Source organism: Protomyctophum parallelum (genome assembly GCF_964188405.1).
Source record: "Protomyctophum parallelum genome assembly, chromosome: 6".
NCBI classification, from domain to species: Eukaryota; Metazoa; Chordata; class Actinopteri; order Myctophiformes; family Myctophidae; genus Protomyctophum; species Protomyctophum parallelum.
The window spans coordinates 17,780,511-17,799,995 of record NC_139701.1 but is presented as its reverse complement, the minus strand read 5'-3'; the positions used below and the strand labels follow the sequence as shown (position 1 = coordinate 17,799,995).

The following is a 19,485-nucleotide window of genomic DNA, read 5'->3' as shown; positions in this document are numbered from 1 at the left end:
TTTTGAGATTTTGAAGTTGATTATCTTTGCCCATGAAGCTTTCAGAAGGTTCCCCTTCCATGACCATCATCATCCATCATCATTCCATCATCTCAGCATTTATTTTACATCTGAAACATTTTCTAAATATGAATTTAAGCACATTCTGTCACATTTTACTTCAGTCATGCGAGTGTTAATGTGCTTAAATAACACATTCAAATGGGTTATTATTTGAGAATTAGTATTTGTTTACTAGTATCCTTAATTTCCTTTAAATGTTAGGTTTGGCATTATACCTGATTTGAAATTAGATAGTTTGCATGCCATAACTGCTGTATTATGAGTATGTGTGTTAACCATGTGGTTAATGGTTAGGCATGAACAAACTTTTGACCAGAATGCACAAGGCGAATAGAGTTCGCCTTGTGCTGACTCTATTCGCACAACTCTAGAGTCAGAGTGGAATATGAAAAAAACTAAGAGATGCGTCTTAATCACCATTGAGACAATCTGGGAAACCAGAGCGCCCTCTGCCTGTGGGGAAATTCCAATAGAATGTGATAACAGGATGTTGGCCTGTTTAGTCCGCCCTCAGCCCTCCTCTCCCGGTGGGGAGGTTTTCTTTTCTTCTTTTTTTTCATTCCACTAATACCCAATATACACACGTTCTGAATGCCCCCGCCGACAGATTCAGCAGCGCAACTCGGAATCTGTTCTTAAGAGATTACCATTGAGATCATTTGCATTTCAGTGTATTTTAGATAGCAAAATCTGTAGGAGAATTATAAAACAATGGGTTTATAAAAAATTGGCCTGGTTGGAACAACATGTTCCTTCCACACGCTACATCCAACCGGGGAAACTCCCCCGTCAGGTGAAAAGAAGCGGCTTGGACTCCTCATGCATGCTGCGATAGTAACGTGCCAAAGACAATAGACATTGTAAGGTGAAATATGGCCGTTACAGTGCCAAAGAATACAGTCACCAATCACCATTGTTGACAAGAAAGGTTTATTGTCTATTCTATTGGAGGACATATAATAACATATCAGAATAATCAGATTTAGTTACGAAAATCGTTAGCCTGGAATTCTCTTTCTCCTAACGTGGGGTGGCACAGATTTCATACGAGAGCGGTGCCAGGGTGATCCCACAGCGAAAGTCTAGCACGGGTTTCACACCAGCAGGCATGGAGAAGGAGAACCTCTGCATGAGGGAAGTGAAGAGGAGAAAGAGCTCCATCCTGGCCAGGTTCTCCCCAAGACATACCCGCTTACCTAGAAGAGAATAACATAGTCAGCTGTCCTAGGTGTGCTGCATACATACAGTACAATAAAACTGGTCTGTGTTACAAAATTGCAGTGTGATCCGCTCGGGAGCGGATGATATCGTCACGTCATGTTATATTGAGAGCTTGTAGGTGTAGATGTGCTATTTTCTATTGCTTTAAGTATAACCCAGGCTTTAGGAATCAATCACTGAACATTCTTACCAGCAGAGAAAGGAAGGAATGCAGCACGTCTCACAAACTTGCCCTCCTCATTCAGAAAGTGACCAGGGTTAAAGGTCATTGGTGTTTCCCACTCGTTCTTGTCAAACAACACTGATGTAAGATTGGGTATTATTGTTACACCCTGTTGATTAGATTACAATCAAAAGTTATTCACAAAATGCCATATAATATTGTATCATGTATGTTACGAGAGCTTTTGTCGACTTTTAACGTTTAACATTGGGAATGACCTTCGGGACAGTGTAACCTCCCAGTTGTACATCCCTAGTAGTCATATGAGGTAAACTGAGAGGAACTATATTTCCCATTCTCTGGATCTCATGGATGACAGCATCAGTATATGGCAAGTTGGCTCTGTCTGCCATGGATGGCTGTCTGGACTGTCCAATCACTCTGTCAATCTCAGCCTGGACCCTTTCTGTTTGATAGGGTAGGATGGATGGAATGTATAAGTATACATTTTGCGGAACAGGACAGCAAAGGAAGCAAAAGCTCGCTGGTTGGGCAAATTATCTAAATTACTTTTCGGAATATGTCACCTGAAAAACAAAATATCTGTGGTGAAACCTTTTTCACTATTTTCAGTAATCAGCTGATGAACAAAGAGTTGTATTGAGAATGTGAGAAGAATAATTTATCAAATGTTTTCACCTTTATGCTTTATTTGGATAAGGAAATAGATAGACATGAAACCTAGTCATAGAATAGCATAAAAGGGGAGACATGCAAGATGTGAAGGGAGTACTCGGGTCCTCACAAGGAGCATTATGGTCCGTGCACTAACTAGCTGAGCCCACATGTTTATTACTTTTAAACTATTCCAGGTGACAAAAACAGTGACAATCAAGCAACACTGTCTATCTGATTTAAATGTGCAGCCGAAATTCGGCTTTCATTTTAAAACAATCTCACTTGTGTGAAGTGAGGGGCGCTCTTATCATCATACATCACATTCCGTGCTCAGCCAATCAAATCATCGCTATGGGGTACACACAGACACACAAAGCTGGGCATAGGAGGGGTTAGCGGAACTTAGCGCCCCTCATAAAGGAAATGAACAGAGTAGTTTTTTCCCGCAGTAAAAATGGCAGTACACAACCTTGTCAGTATTAGCCTGTTGACCCTACCCTGAACTTCTGGGTACTTGGTCATATAGAGGAGTCCCCAGCGCAGGGTGGTGGTAGTGGTCTCAGAGCCAGCTGCAAACAGATCCAGGGCACATATTACCAGGTTTTCCTCATTAAAGGTTGTCCCTGCATCCTCCTTACTCTATGAATGACAAATAAATGCAATATTAACCACTTAAGCCCTATATTAAAAAGTTTTCTACAAGCTCAGAACACATTGCATCGCTTCATCATATTCATCATATTTCATATCATCATATCATCATATTTTTTGTTGCATGTTGGTCTTTGACCAACATGCAACAAAAAACCAATGCGACCAATCTGAGAACCCATCGTCAAAAAAATAAATAAAGGAAAAACATCGCCCTCTTTTCCTTGAATTTTAGTCGACGAGTCAACAGTCTGTCTTGAGAGACTAGTCAAAGAGAAACAGATGGGGTTGAAAACATAACATCCTTGGTGGAAAAATGTAGTTATTCCATCATGCTATATTGTTTCACTACATGTCATCTTTTATCTTAGAGGGCTCCAGGTTATCAGGGACAGAGGGTATTAGGTAAGGCTAAGGACTTGGAAATGTGTTGTCAAAGAGAGGACATACATAGGTAAAGGGTCAAGGTTTCAAAGTGCATTTTTGATAGGCTAACTACAGCATGTCACTCAAAAGTCCTAGATATTGATCAACATAAACATAAAGCAACGGGTAGACTGTTTGCAAACCTTTGCATAACATTTACATTAGGACAGGGTATTTGAAGCTTTCAGTCACCGTTTGAATCTCAGTCAGGTAGCAGTCGATGTAGTCTCTGGGATCGGCGGGGTCCCAATCCTTTTTGTGCTGTTTAATCTCTTCTCTCATTAGCTCCTTTGTCTCATACCAGATGTGTTTGACTGTCTGATGCGGTCCTGGTAAACATCTCATCAGCATTGGAAAAGAGTTGTAAAGCTGTATGATTTTGAGCAACATTTACATTTAGTCTGTGTGAAAATGCAGGCATTACAGTTAAGAATGTTGTGTCTTGTGCATCAAGCAGATTTTCTATAATATAAAAGATCGTAGTGCAGTATGTTTGAATAGAATAGAATATTATACACCGACTTTACTACCTGTGCCCAGATGGAACCCTCTATCTCGAATGAACGGTCAAATTTCTCCATCAGTTTTGTGAACCTCTCATTTCTGTAGTCAAAGCGATGACCAAACATCAGGGAGCAGATGATGTTGGAGACAGCATTGTTGATGATTGCGTGAGGCTTAAATGGATCACCTAAACAGGCAATAATTTATTTATTTAAGTATTTGTTTGTTTGTTTATTTATTTATACCTGTTCAACTGTGCCAATTGCACACATCCATATTTATACTGTTTTTATTAGGCCACATCCATATTTATACCGGTATTTGCAGTGTCCAGTAAGTTTTGGTAACTTGTATGCAGCTGCCATGAAAGAAGGCTTTTGATCTGTGGTATATATATATGTACCTTTTTGGTCAGAAAGTTCTTTGGCTAAATGTGTAAACTCTTCCAAGATGGCTGGTTCCAGGGACTTCTTACCAACTCCAAAGTATTTGAGTGTAGAAAGGGCAAAACGCCTCTGCTGCTTCCACATGTGTCCATTGGTGATAATTACACCTGAGGAGATGCGGCAATTAAACCAAATAAAGCAGTTCCCGAGAGAATTTGGTGAAACGATATATTTTATGATATGATGTATAATCATATGAATAATTTAGGACAGATCCATGTAACAACCATGCACCCATTCATTTATGCATTCACTGTGTGCTTGAATGATGAGAGTTCTGTTACCTCGACCGTGGGATATGTCGTCCTGGAGGGGAAGTGTTGGTCGGTCTGCCATGCTGTCTCCATGGGTTACCAGAGCCTCTTTCAGGATCTTGAATCCGTTCAGGACCACCATCCATGTCTGACCCATTCTCACACTGTACACATCCCCATATGTTTCTGACAACTGGAATGAGAAATGCAGCCAAATACATTTTGTAAATGTATTCTTTATTTTTCATTTTTTTGTCATTTGTTTAGTTTGTAAATACATCAAAGATGCAAATATAATCCATTTCCAATGGATGCCTTGGCCTGGAGGAGAGGTCATCATGGATATTTGTATCCATTTCGATTAATGCTTTGGCTAATAGAATACAAATACTTTATTATCGGTAATCCCCAGAGGAAAATGTAAAAACACAGCTGCTCTCATTAGCAGAGTACACACAAGGCAATACATGTAGTAAAACACAAGATCAAAAATACAAATAAAATGTGTAAGGTTTAAAATGGCCACAGGCCATTAAACCTGATGGTAATGATAAATATGGAGAGGCAGAAATTAAGGGTTTAAGACAAGCATGTAGGCCTAAACAGTTCTGAAATACAAGCATAATACAAGTATACAGTAGCCTAAGTAGTAGCTCAATAACCCATCAACACATGGTGGCTCAGTTATACACAAAAGTATGTCCTACCTGAGTCAGACTCAAATGTAACCTGTTCAAATCAACTGTAAATATGTTGCCCACAAAAGGCAGTGCACTGGGTCCAGGAGGGAAGCTGCTTGTCCTACGGTTCTTGAAGTAGTCTGCAAATAATAAGAAGGTCACAGTGAAGAGGAGGATACTCTGAATATCCCACCAGTGCCACAAAGATGACCCAAATACAGGAGAGACAGAACCCATGTTCATAAACACAAACTGCCCAATATCAGTGTAAAAACCAACAACTATGCTTTGTTGTCCTGCATGAGAGGAAGGCAAGCTTGATGTTTTGCTGCTGGCACAATCCACAGCAAATCAAACACTAGGCTACTTATCCTGGACCTTGATCTTTATTCATGATAATCAATCATAGGTTGTTGATTTGCCTTTCAGCCTAGGAGTACTACCTAAGACAAATGCATTGGTAACATTTAATCATATAGGTTATATAATATTTCTCAGGGGGAAAGTACAGATAAAAAGAACGATGCAGATGGAGTTTGTAAAGCATGTCATTGATTGATTGATTGAATAGTTTATTAGACAGAAATGTAAAACAGCAGCAGAATACAGGCAAAACACTTAATAGTCTAAAAGGGATAAGACCAATATAAAGTACTTGTCTTGTTTCCATTCATAGACATAGACATGAAAATAACAACAAAATTCAATATCAACACAGAGCTTTTTTTTTTTTAACACTATATGTAGGACCTAGGAAGAAAAAGGAAGTTTAAGGGAGAAATTATCATTCCCTGTCCCTTGGGCAATTAATATATTTGGGACATTGAAAAGAAAATCTAATTGTATTTATTTTATATCCATACACGTTCCAAAACACACGGTGGCAGTATAGTTTCACACAAGGAAATATTAGCGTGTAGATCCTGATATCGTCCGCATGCGCCACGCGCGTCAGCTGTTGCTTGGCAACCTTGCAACGAACTAGCCAATCACAAATGTCTCCGGCTATGGAAAAGGAAGCGCGTGATCTACTGCGGCAGTGCCACTAGCGTCCTCTGTAAACTGTGTGGGGTCTAAGTTGACAGCAGGTCACCTAAGGACAAGAGCATCAAAATCATGGGTTTCGAAGAGAAGATGATCCTGAACGGAGAGCCTGAAGATGTAAGACGCCTATCTATATTGTATACCGAGCCAGGGTTTAGTTGGCAATGCATTTCATAGTGCATGTACTATAGATTCATAATCACAACACAAAACTCGCTAATGTTAGCTAGGCAGCATTAGCTAGCAGCTATAGCTAACTATGGTACACTCTTTAGTTAACATTGCTTTGGCATTGTTTTGTGCTTTTGTTTACTCTAGTACAAACTACATGATTTAGTTTAATTCGAGATGATCGTGGCCTTGAAGATTGTAGATTTAATATTGTGAATTTATTTTCAGGAGGAGGAAGAGGAGGAGGAGGAAGAAGACATGGTGGTATGTTCTTAAAATAATTTCAAATAAAAATGTATTCCCATCCTATTAGGAACACCTTTTTTACTGCTAGTTTACGATCCAAAGTTGATTAGAATCACAAGTTGTTCCAGTTGTTACTTGTTAGTACTCTATTAAATTAATAGAATGACATATGTAAAAAATGAGTAATCCTTGTTATTTAAAGTCACTTTATATTTGGCACAAATCTCAGTGCTACATCATGGCATAAAAAGTGACGAATAAGTGCAATTCCAGTAACTTGAATGAATGCAGTGAATGTCCTGGTAAAGCCAGCAGTATAGGGGTCCACCTGGTGAAAGGCCAGGGCAGATGGGAGCCAGAGCTCAAAGCATTGTACTGTATGTATACTGTACAGTCAACATGTCATTGGATCAATTAGTTTATTATGTGTCTGTCCATGCAACATTTGGCTACAAAGACCTTCCATACCTCCATAACCTGGCTGAAACTTTACAGAATCTATTAAGTTCTATGATGTTTTTGGTTTCCATTATAATTAGAAAGAAAGAAAGGTCTGCACGGTAACCAGAACACTCAAACCACTCTTGCCCCCATTTATTTTCTATGCAGAACTCTGCCTCCAGGGAGGCGGACCACTCCGTAAGTGAGTGCTACCTCATGAACAGGGCCCAAATATAGGTTCTGAGAACCTTGCCTGAAACCAAGCTGTAGTGTATGGAAACAAATCCTGGACGTGTGTAATACGTTGCAAGGCAGACTGGGCAGAGTTTACTTTTTGTTAGTTAAAGCGAATACATTGCTGGTAATGGTGAATGATCTATATCAAATGGCCTTTGCTTTAATGGCACTTCCTGTTGTAGGATCCTCTTGATGCAACGAGGCAGAAGTGTGCAGAGACGCATCATTGCGTCCATTATAAAGAGAAACTAGAGCAGTGTGAGTCCAGAGTTGGCTCTCGCTCCGCAACCACAGAGGACTGCACTGAGGAGCTCTTTGACTTCCTTCATGCTCGTGACCACTGTGTATGTATGATATCTGCCCTATTCCCACTGTGCATGTTTGTACAGTATATCTGCCATACAGGGCCCACTGTGTATATGATATCTGCCTTTAATGTCCAGTATCACAATGACGAGTATCAGCTGAGACCCATTTAGACCTGAGGACGATTCTACAAATGCCTTCTAAATCCTGACAGAGCTACAAGCTCGTAGCGCAGCACCAAGTGCCGCGCTGTGAGCTTGTAGATCTGATATTTTTCAATAGCTAAAGTATGACATAATCCTTAAAACGCCAAAAGGGGTTCCTGTCCAGAATTGGTTAACAAAATTCAATCTACAAATTATGCTGTGAGCATACTGTGACTTATTTCCCCACAAAGTGTTTAATTGATGCGTTGGTGCAACTTTATCAATAATGTTGGATTAGAGCCACAGTGGAAATGTATTTGAGAACTGATGTATGACAAACGGGTAATTATTTACCTTATTATCTTTATAGGTGTCGGACCAGCTCTTCCATTCTGTCAAATGAAGTTCTTAATGGTCTGCAGTGCTGGAAATGTATTCAATATATTAATCTGTGATATATGACAATTATGTGGTTTGTATGGTACAGCAAAGTGCACACTGTATTTGTTCATGTGAATAAATTGTACATTAATATTGGGGGCGGGAAATATTTGTGAGAACATTTAAATAAACTTGACAATGTTCTATGTCTTAAAACGAATTGTCTCATCTGTCCAAATTCATATACCAAAAATGGTATAAGGATGTAAAGTTGGCATGTATCTGCTGGTGGTTGAATTAGAACTCGCTGAGAGAAAGAAGCTTAATCTCCAATATGGTATACAGTTAAGCCCAAACCACACCAAAGGGTCGCGTTGGGACAAAACTGTTTTTAAAGTAGAACACAAATGCAACTCAATGAGTGACCTCATCATATTTCTGATGTCTATGGCAGTTTTTTCTGTGCAAAACTAATGCTTGGAAAGAATTCAGAATCATGAAAACCCTCTCGTTTGACATGTCAGATGTCACATGAACACAAGCTTCAAAAAGCAACATTTCAACATTTTGAAATTCTTGCCTTATATAGGATGTTAATGGTATGGTCACATTATTCACATATATCCCCCCTATAAAAAAATGCTCAATGCTGACAGCTGGTCAGCAAGTGTAGACAATATTTTAATTAACTACCATATTTCCCACTCCACACCTCCGACTGCCGGACTACTATGAAATACAGATTAGACATTGTGTGCAGGGCATGGTGTGCATCCTATCTCTTAAATGTATTTTATGTGGAAAACTTGCTTCCTAAAAACAGCTGATCTGGGCGGGGCGTTCCGTGCTTAAGCTTCCTGGTAACTAGCAAGGATATGTAAAGAAGGAAATGTCATACCGGTAAATAATTATGGCTGCACTGTGACCACCATGACTTGACCATGAGTGACCTTTCTGTCAAACCCCGGGTCTTTTGTTTTTCGGCGTGCGCCTACACTTATTTTTTAATTGACGTATTTAAAGAGTCGAGCACATTAAGTCTCTGACTGTGACTGGACAGGCTGGGGATGGGCAGTATCTCGCGATTGAACCCCCGTCCCCCGGCTCCAGTTTGCCTGAGATTGCTTGACGCTTCCTTCTTCATGCATACTCCTAATGCTCATAACGCTTTGCAAAGTCTGTTTGCAACGCAGTATGCACACAGTAGTAGCCAGCCTAGTAGGCAGTTTATCGGGCAGAACGAAACGAATAAGACATCTGTTTAGTGTTTATCTTTTGGGGGGCATAGAAGAGAGTTCTAACAATGGAGAAGCTAAACCATGTTTTTGAAGTGGAGAGCTGGAAAGCCGTTGTGACGGCGGCAGCGTGTGGGACAGGAGCGCTGCTCATTATGATCAAATATTTCTGTCAAAATCGAGCGACGGATAAAATACAGAAAGAAAGAAACCGGAGGGCTGCAACTGTGCGACAGGCGGAGGAAGCCGTTCGTCAGTACAGAGAAAAGGTGAGGTTAATTGTTTTAGGTTACGTTTGGGATACGAGTTCATTATTTTTGGATTTAATTGACATCTTGGACCCCCAAAATTAATACTGTATGTAGCTGTTTGGCCAAGGAAAATATTTTGTACCAAGATTTGTGTAAAAATATGAAACATTAATCCTAGCTTTTAACCGTTTTCAGCTATTTCTTTTATAGCAAATCTACAAGCTCGTGGTTGTCACGTCACTTAGGCGTCACATGGCAGCACAAATACAAACAAAATCTTATCAGGAAATGTTTTGACAACAATAAATACAGAACAAAAATAAATAAATAATAATAACAAAACTGGGGGTCCACCCTGGAACCCACTTTGAGAACCACTGCTCTTAACAGCCTAACTTGTCTTCAAGCATCCCAGTACAGACAGCGCTCTCATCCGCTCTCTGTCCCTGTCGGAGTTGACCAAACGCCTGAAGGAAGGATCTCTGAGCCCTGAAGATGTATTACACTCATACATGGAGAAGGTAATGATTTTTCCATTTCAAGAACCTCCAGTTTGATAAGCATTCGTCCATAAACCCCCGATATGATTTCCATCTCTGTCACCCCAATGTACACCTTTTTTATGTCAGAACTTTGACCTCTAGTGTTTACTGTCTGCTGCGACTCAAGTCAATGCAAGCAGACAACATGTCATCAATCTGGCCCCAATGTCTGTGTACAGTAGTAGCAGTCTGTGGTGCAACCTGAACCACTCCCTTACAGAGCTATGTGTGTGGCTGGCTGGCCTGGGTGGGTCTGTGCACGAAAATAGCATGGTTGTTTTTCACCACCTAACAAGCAACCTAACACACACAAACACACACGCACATATTAACTGTATATATGATCAGTGGCGTAATCAGGAATTACATTTTGGGCAGACAAGATGTGTTAATTGTCGTCTCCCTGCGCACAATCGTAGCACTAAAGGTTTTCAACGAGATATACCTGCCAGACGAGTAGGATACAAAGGCTGAAAGGCATGCATTTACATTCCAATGGGTGACTGAGGGTCACGCTCTACCGCAACGGCTAATCAGCTGTCCACTAATATAGTTCTCAGGTCTTGTTTTTGTCCTCTCTTTTTTCTCATTGTATGGATTTTGGCCAGGCTGTATTTGGACAGGCGCCTGCCCTCGCCTTATTGTAGATACGCCTCTGTATATGATGATTTCGCGTGTGCCAGTACAGTACAGTACAGTAGAGGGACCCCAACACGGTGGATGTTCCGGGGACCCCCCGGGGACCCCCAGAGACCACCACATGGTAACTCAATTTTCTACCGTTCCGGAACCGGGCTGGCACCCTGGCTGTGGTCCTGTGGGTCGGGAACCTCCGGGGACCCCACACGGAGTTGCACCACTTACTTCACACGGGTGTGATTTTTGAGTGGCGCAACCACTCCTACAACCAGCAATGTCCGTGTACACACACCTATGTACCTATGTATCAGTGGTCATGAGCACCAGTATGTGACTTATTAATACCAGTAGGGGACGCCCGAAACAGAGAGAGGGGTAGTGCTGTGCCTGCTGCCTGCTAATGAGAGAGAGAGAGAGAGGTGGGGGGAGAGGGGAGTTGCAACACTCGGTGTGATTTTTTCTAGATAGATTGCTACTGTGCTTGTTCAAATTAACGAAGTTCATAAGAAACTCAACAGAGTGCGGATATTCCTGTCTCTGTATATCTTAAATAATCTGCAAAAGACTCCATCTGAGATGAGCGTGCCTTCTCCTAGTGGTTGTCTTGAGTGTATTATTCACTACCATACAGTATGATAATGAGTAATCCACTATGTTTGCCTTCCATAAATGTTTTTCTTGGTGTGAAAAGCCTGTGTGAACTAACTGCCCTGTGCCCTCAGACGTTGGAGGTAAACAACAGGCTGAACTGCTGTACTGGGGTTTTGCTGGAGAGCTTTGACCAGCTGAAAACTCTCAGCACCTGTAAAGAAGGCCTACTCTATGGAGTCCCTGTCAGCATCAAGGAAAACATTGGATACAAGGTGATTTGAGCTGAAACTGCAAATTAAATATTTCCTCTTTTGAGAGAATGGATTGAAATGAGAATAGACAAAGTAGGAAAAGAAAATACACAGCGTCTGGTTGCATCGGAAGGCAACGCGACACCAAACTCATTGTTGGTAAAACATGCATGTATACAGAGGTCCAGGGGGTGATGCAGATGTAATCAGATCACCCTGATGCAGTATTTTGACTAAGCAGTTCCACAAACACTTGTGCAGATGGCTCCTTATCTTACTTTTTAGGATTCCTGCTAGGGCACCCCATACAGTATACAGTATACATCATACAGTATATAAGAGGAATAATTAATGAATAATAAGTTAATAATATTAAATCATATTAAGCAAGAATATAAATTGAATTTCCAATTCCAGAACTTACTGCAGATTTATCAATCACAATTTTGATTTATCGTTGTCAATAACAAATGTGGGTTCAATGAAGCATGGCAGCTTTTCGCAATAGAAACACTTTTATTTGCAGAGATCAAACCTCCAAACCAGCTTGAAATGAAGCTCTGGCCCCTATCTGACCCACCCAGGTGACTTATTAATACTTAAGATCCCTTGTGCTCACAAAGAACTAGGTAAATCAGCATTCTCAGTCCCTCAATTTGAACACTGAACTTTTAAGACTAATAAAGGTTGTGAATGATAAACCAGCTCAGTGGCTTTGTGGTTAGTGTCCGCCCTGAGACTGGGAGGTTGGGGTTTGATCCCTGGCTGGGTCATACCAAAGACTGCTTGGCACTCAGCATCAAGGGTTGGACAGTATAAGAGTATAATTACAAATAATTTACAGTATTTGTTTCCTCCACAGCTTTGCATGTATATTTTTCATCCAATTTGATGTTTCGTTCTTGCTTACATGTTTATTTTGTTCCTAGGGCCATGACTCTTCATGTGGTGTGATCTGTAAATTGGGCCAGCCTGCACCAGAAGACAGTGTGATTGTTAAAGTGTTGAAAAAACAAGGAGCTATTCCCTTTGTGAAGACCAATGTACCTCAAGGCCTTTTAAAGTAAATCACTAATTTATCAGATATTAACACAGTTAAGTCTATGCTTCAGGCATGGGATTTTTATTTCATTTTTCAGGATTATGAGATCATTTTGTGTTAGCCATCATAGCCATCATCAATAGCGTGCCATCACTTGATTAATGATGACCCATATCATTTAGTTTAAAAAAACATGCGTGTCCCTCTCCTCGCCCCATTTCAAGTTATGACTGCAGCAACCCCATCTACGGACAGACTCTCAATCCTCATAACCTTCAGAAGACCAGCGGAGGATCGTCTGGTGGGGAGGGGGCTCTCATCGGTGCTGGAGGTTCTGTGCTAGGTATAGGCACTGACATAGGGGGCAGTATTCGCATTCCCTCTGCCTTCTGTGGGATCTGTGGATTCAAGGCAACATCTAGGAGGCTGAGGTAGGCATCATGGTCGTAAAGGTGGCGTGGCGGTATGCTTTATAGTCTCAAATATAACTAGATGGCACACAATAATGTCACAAGACATTTACTTGACTTTACAATGATTTCATGTGTCATTGACACCAGTGGACAATAAAAGTTTTGTAAAGGTTTTGGTTGTGTACTTTGCCATCGTGTAACTCCAAATATTGGCAAGATATCTTCAATCATTGCTCTATAAACTAAATGTGGATAATCCAATAATATATTATTCCCATTGATTTATATTGTATGGCAGGCATCAAAGTCACACTTTTAGCACACAAATGGCCATCAAAAAAGTGGATTCTGTCGATCTATAAAATCACTGAAGCACTGAGGAAACTGTTGCGCCTTTCTTCGTCCTTTTTTTTCTCTTCAAACTTAACTACGGTAGCGGTGGTCTCAAAAATATAAGGAAAACTTTGACTGGAAAAGACTCGCTCACCGTATAGAAAAAGAAGTAAATCTATAAAATCACAAAGAATCTTTGGGAAATTACTTGCATGATTTATTATTTTAATTGGGATGAAGATCTGATGATTTTATGAAATTATGATCTGGTAATTGAACGGGTAACGCACCTAAAGTCAGTGCGGTGGTCACATGAAATTATTATGATGGTACCTTTACTAATAATTTTAAACAGATTAATTATCTTCATGTTCAGGTTTAGTCATTTTAAACTTTAGTTGTGCTTTAAAGCCGGTGATTGTGATTGTGTTTCATTTGTCTCTGTCAGTCCACTAGGCATGAACAGCTGCTGCCCTGGACAAAAGTCAGGTATGGGGGAAATGCATTTTCCTAATCGGTGCTTATACAATCAGTGCATAACACGACCATTAAACAATTCTCTCTTTGATTTTGCTTCAGTGCTTTCATCTGCTGGGCCCATGGCCAGAGACGTGGACAGCTTGGCTCTGTGTATGCAGGCACTGCTGTCTGATCACATGTTTACCCTGGACCCAACTGTCCCGCCAATTCCTTTTAACTTGCAGGTTTGTAGACTGACTGTCCTATGGATTTTACAGAGGGCTTTTAAAGCAGCATGGGTCATACAGGTCATTGTCTGTTATGTCCACGTTATATCTAAATACGATTAATGGTTAACTTTGTTCCTCCGCATAGTCAAATCTTTTGTTTTATTATGAAAGAAGAGTGTATGAGTGCAACAGAATGGATCTGTACAGGTCAATTTAGTTCTGTATAGACACAGCAACAAACTACACACCAGTTATGGAAGCCAGATAATTTAAGATACAAACTGATACCCAACACTTGCTGCTGCTATGTTCTTGTTTCACCATTTCCAGTTCCACTCCCCTTCTCTCTCCTGATCCGTTCCATAAAATGAAGAAAAACATTAACTCGTCCCTGTGCTATGTAACCCTAGTATAGTACAGTACCCTCACACTGCAATAGTGACTTTGTAGCAATCGAGCTGGCCACACACACTAGCTATTTTGTACCCATTTGTCGCTAGTGTAAACAGCATGATGGTTTCATTGTGCAGTGTATAACTTAATTAGATTATAATTAGATCTACGAATTCATTCAATTGTATTTTGTGTTATTTTAGCTTTTACACGTTACCCTGATATCCCTCAATACATTTAAAAATAAAGCTTTTTTCCCATGTCGGTAGGTGTATCAGAGTTCCAAACCACTGAGGATTGGTTACTATGAGAATGATGGCTACCTGCAACCATCTCCAAGCATGGCCCGAGCCTTCAGGGAGGTCATGGCTATTTTGGAGAGAGCAGGACACACTGTAAGACACAGACACACCTTTAATTATTTCTTCCCAATAATCAGTAATGTGTAATCTACTGTACCATGTACAGCCTCGTTTGAGACAGTTTTTTTCATTCTCTTTTGTATTTATTTAGTTGGTGCCCTATTCTCCACCAAAGATCAGATATGCCATGCATGAACTAGTTGTGAAAGGTCTCCTAGGAGATGGAGCTACCACTCTGCTTAGCAACTTGTGAGTTTTAACTTATTTTTTAACACAAATGTATCTTTTTCCAATCAAGGAAAACCATATGAAGTGTTTAAAACCTGATGAATCTTTTAAACAGCACTGCTGCTAACTATTATTAAGTTATTGAATAATCTAACTATTATTGTATTGATTCATAAATGTATTTAAATGATTAATTTATCATTTTAATGAATAGAGACTTCCTGTGTGCTTGCCATACCCGGAAATCTTTCCATTATTGAACATCAGTACAATCTACAAGTCACTGCTTTGCAAGACTGCATTGACCAAAAACAAAACGGAACCAGATTGATCATGAATCCACTTTTAATCCTGATTTTTCAGGAAAGAAGGGCCAGTGGACCCCTGCCTCACCGCACAGACTTTCCCATACAGTCTACCAATAGCAGTGAAAAAAGTCCTCTCCGTCCTCCTCAAGCCTGTGGTGAGTGCTCCTTTGGTTCTGCTAGCGGTATTGTTACAGTATTCAGAGTTTACTGAGAAACCATTTTGTTATCCAGACCTCAGTCATATCAAAACTTGACTACTGTAACTGACTCACCCCCAGCATGTGCACTTAAGCCTCTCCAAATTATCCAGAATGCTGCAGCACGCTTGTTCTTCAACCAGCCCAATCTTCAGCCACAATCTGAAAACTCCACCTTAGTTTGACCTAGCCTTGATGACCATGCAGTCTATGCAAAAGTTAAAATGTAATTTAGATAGCATATTATTTAGACATCCTATAGTTTAAATTATGCAGATTATGTATTTCTTTATGTACCAGTAGGCAATCCAGGAAAATTAAAATGTAAAAAAATATATTTTCCACTTGAATTAAGGTAACTTGATTGATTGTCCTCAATAGGGCCCATCAGCTCCCTTCATGACTTCTATAGTAGGCAAACCCCCAATCCAATGCTTTATTTTCAAGACTGTTAAACATAAACACATAAACGTCAGTAGTATTATGAAGTTATATAAAATGTGTGCGAGGCACTATTTCCGATTGCAACTTAGTGTGTTTGTCTTATATGTAATGCCAGCGCAACTATTACTAACCCCCCTCAAGTACATTTTATCAATATATTTGGGGGTGGGTTGATCTCGTTGAGCTGGTCATTTTAAAAGTAGTGTTCTAAAGTCAAAAGATTTTGTTCGTCCCTGGTTTAGACGCTAGGTCTGGCGTTAGGATCTTGGTTTACCTATGATCCTAGATTATCGAGGCACTACACTGTCTCTATGCATTTGATGTAATCTTTATCTTGCCTTTTTTTCTGCCAAATGCCTAAATTGTAAGTTGTACTTCAGTGACTCGTGTGCCGTATGTGTAATCTTTTCTGCTTTCCAATCTATTGGTTATTCTGTTGTAGCTTTCACTGCTGGTGTCCTAATCCTATTATGTTCATACTTGGGTGTGGTATACATATTGTGCAGCAGCAGTATATAATGAGCAATATATAATTATGATGGTTAAAGTACAATGTTCTTCCGTGTATAATGACTGTTGTCTCTCCTAGTATCCTCGTATGGCTGAGTCCTTAAGTGCCATCTGTGGAATGAGGTGAGGAAAATCTAGAAATGTTTTCATCATCTTTGAGTGTAATATCTAATGACTTTTAGCTGGGAAAGATTGAACCTTTTCCTGTTCTGTTTACAGCTCTGTTCAAGATCTGTGGAAACAACATGCTGATGTTGAGGTACAGAATAACCATTTGGCCATGGGGACGTCTTTTTTGCATGTGCGTTTAACCACTTGAACCCCAGCATCCATATTCTGGTGATCTTGTACAGAACCAACTCGGGTCCAGTTTACTTTCCACTTTAAGTCAAGAGGATTTAAGTGGCTAAGCAGTTATGCTGAGATGTATCCCTCTATGTCATCATGAACAGGACTACATCCATGAGACCATTGCTGAATGGCGGCGCTGTGAGATGGACGTGTTGCTGTGTCCCATGCTTGGACCGGCCTTTAACTTCTTCTACTGTGGCAAGCTTACCAGTACGCTCCACAATGCTACTTCCAAATAGGGCTGTAACTATTGATTATCTTCTTGGCGATTAATCTATTGATTAATTTTTCAAATAATCGAAAAGCATGTTTCTTTTGGATAATGTTTGAAAACAATTGTATAAACAAATGGATGCATGCATTGATTAGTCTGATGTAACCACTTAAGCCTTATTTTGTACTTTGTCCGACAACGGTGTTGCACAAAAATGCCATTTTGGAACATTGATTATTTTGTTAAAGCTATTATTCTTATCTGGCCTGTACCACCAGGTGCACTCTCATACACCATTCTCTACAATCTCCTCAACTTTCCTGCCGGTGTTGTACCTGTCACAACGGTGACGGCAGACGACGAAGAGGAGCTCAAACACTACACAGGACATTTCCGGGATATCTGGGACAAGTTGTTTAGAAAGGTACAAAAAACAACTGATTTATGGGCGTCCGTGTGGTGCAGGGGTAAAGATCCTCCCCACCACCACCATCCGTGTGGTGCAGGGGTAAAGATCCTCCCCACCACCACCATCCGTGTGGTGCAGGGGTAAAGGTCCTGCCCACCACCACCATCCGTGTGGTGCAGGGGTAAAGGTCCTGCCCACCACCACCATCCGTGTGGTGCAGGGGTAAAGGTCCTGCCCACCACCACCATCCGTGTGGTGCAGGGGTAAAGGTCCTGCCCACCACCACCATCCGTGTGGCGCAGGGGTAAAGATCCTGCCCACCACCACCATCCGTGTGGCGCAGGGGTAAAGATCCTGCCCACCACAATCAAGACTAGCGGATTGAATCCTCCATGGTGCATCCGGCTTGGCCGGGTGTTCTGGGGTTTCGCCTCTTTTGCTGGTTTATAATAGCGACTCTTAAGGCGTATTCATAGTCCAGTTTTCGGTGAAGAGGTGAGCACCGAAAACTACAACATGACGTCACGCCGCGGTGGTCACCGCTCACACAACACATGTCTCTGTTTTTACTAACCAGCGTTTCGGTGGACTAAAAGTGGACTATGAATAGGCCTTTAGAGGTCGGTTGGGGTACCTGCTCCGCATCAGGCAGAGCTGAGAGGGATAAGCCTCACTGTCGGGTTAAAATAAGTGAGTGGTGACATCCCATATGTACTGTATATTGATTAGAGTCTAATCATTAGACTATCTGAAGACTGCAGACTGCATAATTTCTACATTGGGAGAAAAAGGAACATTGTTGTTTGTTACTTTGGGAATGATGACCTTAAGTTGGTTGCGCTATATTATGGTGAAATTTCCCTTTAATACCAAGACTTTCCTTAAGTATTAACATTTTCACGTTCAACTATTGAACTGTCAACTTGTAAAAACTGTACGTAAAGGGCCACTTCACCACTTTTGCAACCAGATCTCATTTTAATGATGTTTGGGAGACAAGAAACACTTTCCTTTTTTTTTTTATGCGTGTTTTTAGATATTTTAGTATTTCAAAGTGTCTGTGATGTCAGGCGAGGAGGTGACGTTTGTAGCCTGGAGAGTGATTGCAAGATGATGGGACTGACTGACTTGTGTTTGTGTGCAGGCGGTGACTGGAGGTGAGGGGCTGCCTGTAGCCATCCAGTGTATTGCCCTCCCGTGGCAAGATGAACTCTGCCTGCGCTTCATGAAGGAGGTGGAACAGCTGGTCAAACAGAATAGTGAGAGTGAGCAGTGTGGGTAAAGTTACTTTTAAACATAACATGTTGAAGGTGAAAAAGAACTGTAGTCGGTTTGAGATCATGGCAATCCTTTTATACATGGTTGCATTATTGGTGTTCTAGTAACACATTTTTTGTTTAACATCAGTGAAAGTTGGACAGTCTCAAATGGTAGTTTGTAGAGTGTTCCATACCAAACTTCCCTGCACTGACATTCAGTCTGAAAGTTGTGCGTCGGAAGAGGCACTGCACCTCACAGTCCCCTCTAAACGACCATCTAATATTTTCTAAAGTTTTCTTTCGAAATTTCATTTTTGAATAATGATCATGAACCTAATAAACTGTGACACTGTCATATGCACATTATACTTGCAAGTCCAGTATGGGAAGAGAGCATCTCCATTGGTGGACATGCTATAACTGTGCCTTAGGAATTTAAATACATGCGTGGGAGGCAAAATATATTTGTGTGTGTGTGTTTTTGTATTTCATTTTGTTTTCCCACCCGTTGTTTTGATTGTCTTAATTGATTTGCAACAGTGTTTCTGCTGTGAATAAAATGTGAGTATTTTAAAAGTGAGTTGTGAGTCCCCTTCTTGTTTTTCATAATTCTGCTGTTTTGCAGTTTGGCTCAGCACAACCAAAGACGGAGGACGTGCGTTGTTTGTCTTTATAGGCCAGTCCAGTCCTTGCAACTTTAACCATTTTAAGGCCAGTCTACATTACTATACACCAATGCAAATATACAAATTGTACTGTATAAACT

At 40.7% G+C, this 19,485-nt stretch overlaps 3 protein-coding genes across 4 annotated transcripts; 2 read left to right on the top strand and 1 right to left on the bottom strand.

Annotated features, from left to right (window-relative positions):
- Nucleotides 1–1,083: 1,083 nt before the first annotated feature.
- Nucleotides 1,084–4,563, bottom strand: LOC310859884 (cytochrome P450 2J2-like; the record flags this gene model as incomplete). The annotated part of the gene is made up of 8 exons (XM_083766650.1): nucleotides 1,084–1,259; nucleotides 1,475–1,616; nucleotides 1,726–1,913; nucleotides 2,623–2,764; nucleotides 3,395–3,571; nucleotides 3,733–3,893; nucleotides 4,110–4,259; nucleotides 4,437–4,563. The coding sequence occupies 8 exons, from the start codon at nucleotides 4,561–4,563 to the stop codon at nucleotides 1,084–1,086; spliced, it is 1,263 nt and encodes a 420-aa protein (XP_083622776.1).
- Nucleotides 4,564–6,120: 1,557 nt separating this feature from the next.
- Nucleotides 6,121–8,278, top strand: uqcrh (ubiquinol-cytochrome c reductase hinge protein). 2 transcript variants are annotated; one of them, XM_083767053.1, is made up of 4 exons: nucleotides 6,121–6,247; nucleotides 6,533–6,565; nucleotides 7,408–7,569; nucleotides 8,048–8,278. In XM_083767053.1, exons 1-4 carry the CDS (start codon nucleotides 6,203–6,205, stop codon nucleotides 8,078–8,080), a joined length of 273 nt encoding a protein of 90 aa, XP_083623179.1. In that variant the 5' UTR covers nucleotides 6,121–6,202; the 3' UTR covers nucleotides 8,081–8,278. The 2 variants fall into 2 exon arrangements, with proteins under 2 accessions (XP_083623179.1, XP_083623178.1); XM_083767052.1 differs by having other exon boundaries at nucleotides 6,124–6,247; nucleotides 6,530–6,565.
- Nucleotides 8,279–9,243: 965 nt separating this feature from the next.
- Nucleotides 9,244–19,218, top strand: faah (fatty acid amide hydrolase). Its single transcript, XM_083766593.1, has 15 exons — nucleotides 9,244–9,562; nucleotides 9,952–10,065; nucleotides 11,448–11,588; nucleotides 12,497–12,630; nucleotides 12,834–13,040; nucleotides 13,804–13,844; nucleotides 13,935–14,059; nucleotides 14,707–14,832; nucleotides 14,951–15,048; nucleotides 15,391–15,490; nucleotides 16,566–16,609; nucleotides 16,706–16,745; nucleotides 16,939–17,047; nucleotides 17,330–17,475; nucleotides 18,605–19,218. The coding sequence occupies exons 1-15, from the start codon at nucleotides 9,362–9,364 to the stop codon at nucleotides 18,740–18,742; spliced, it is 1,764 nt and encodes a 587-aa protein (XP_083622719.1). The 5' UTR covers nucleotides 9,244–9,361; the 3' UTR covers nucleotides 18,743–19,218.
- Nucleotides 19,219–19,485: the final 267 nt, after the last annotated feature.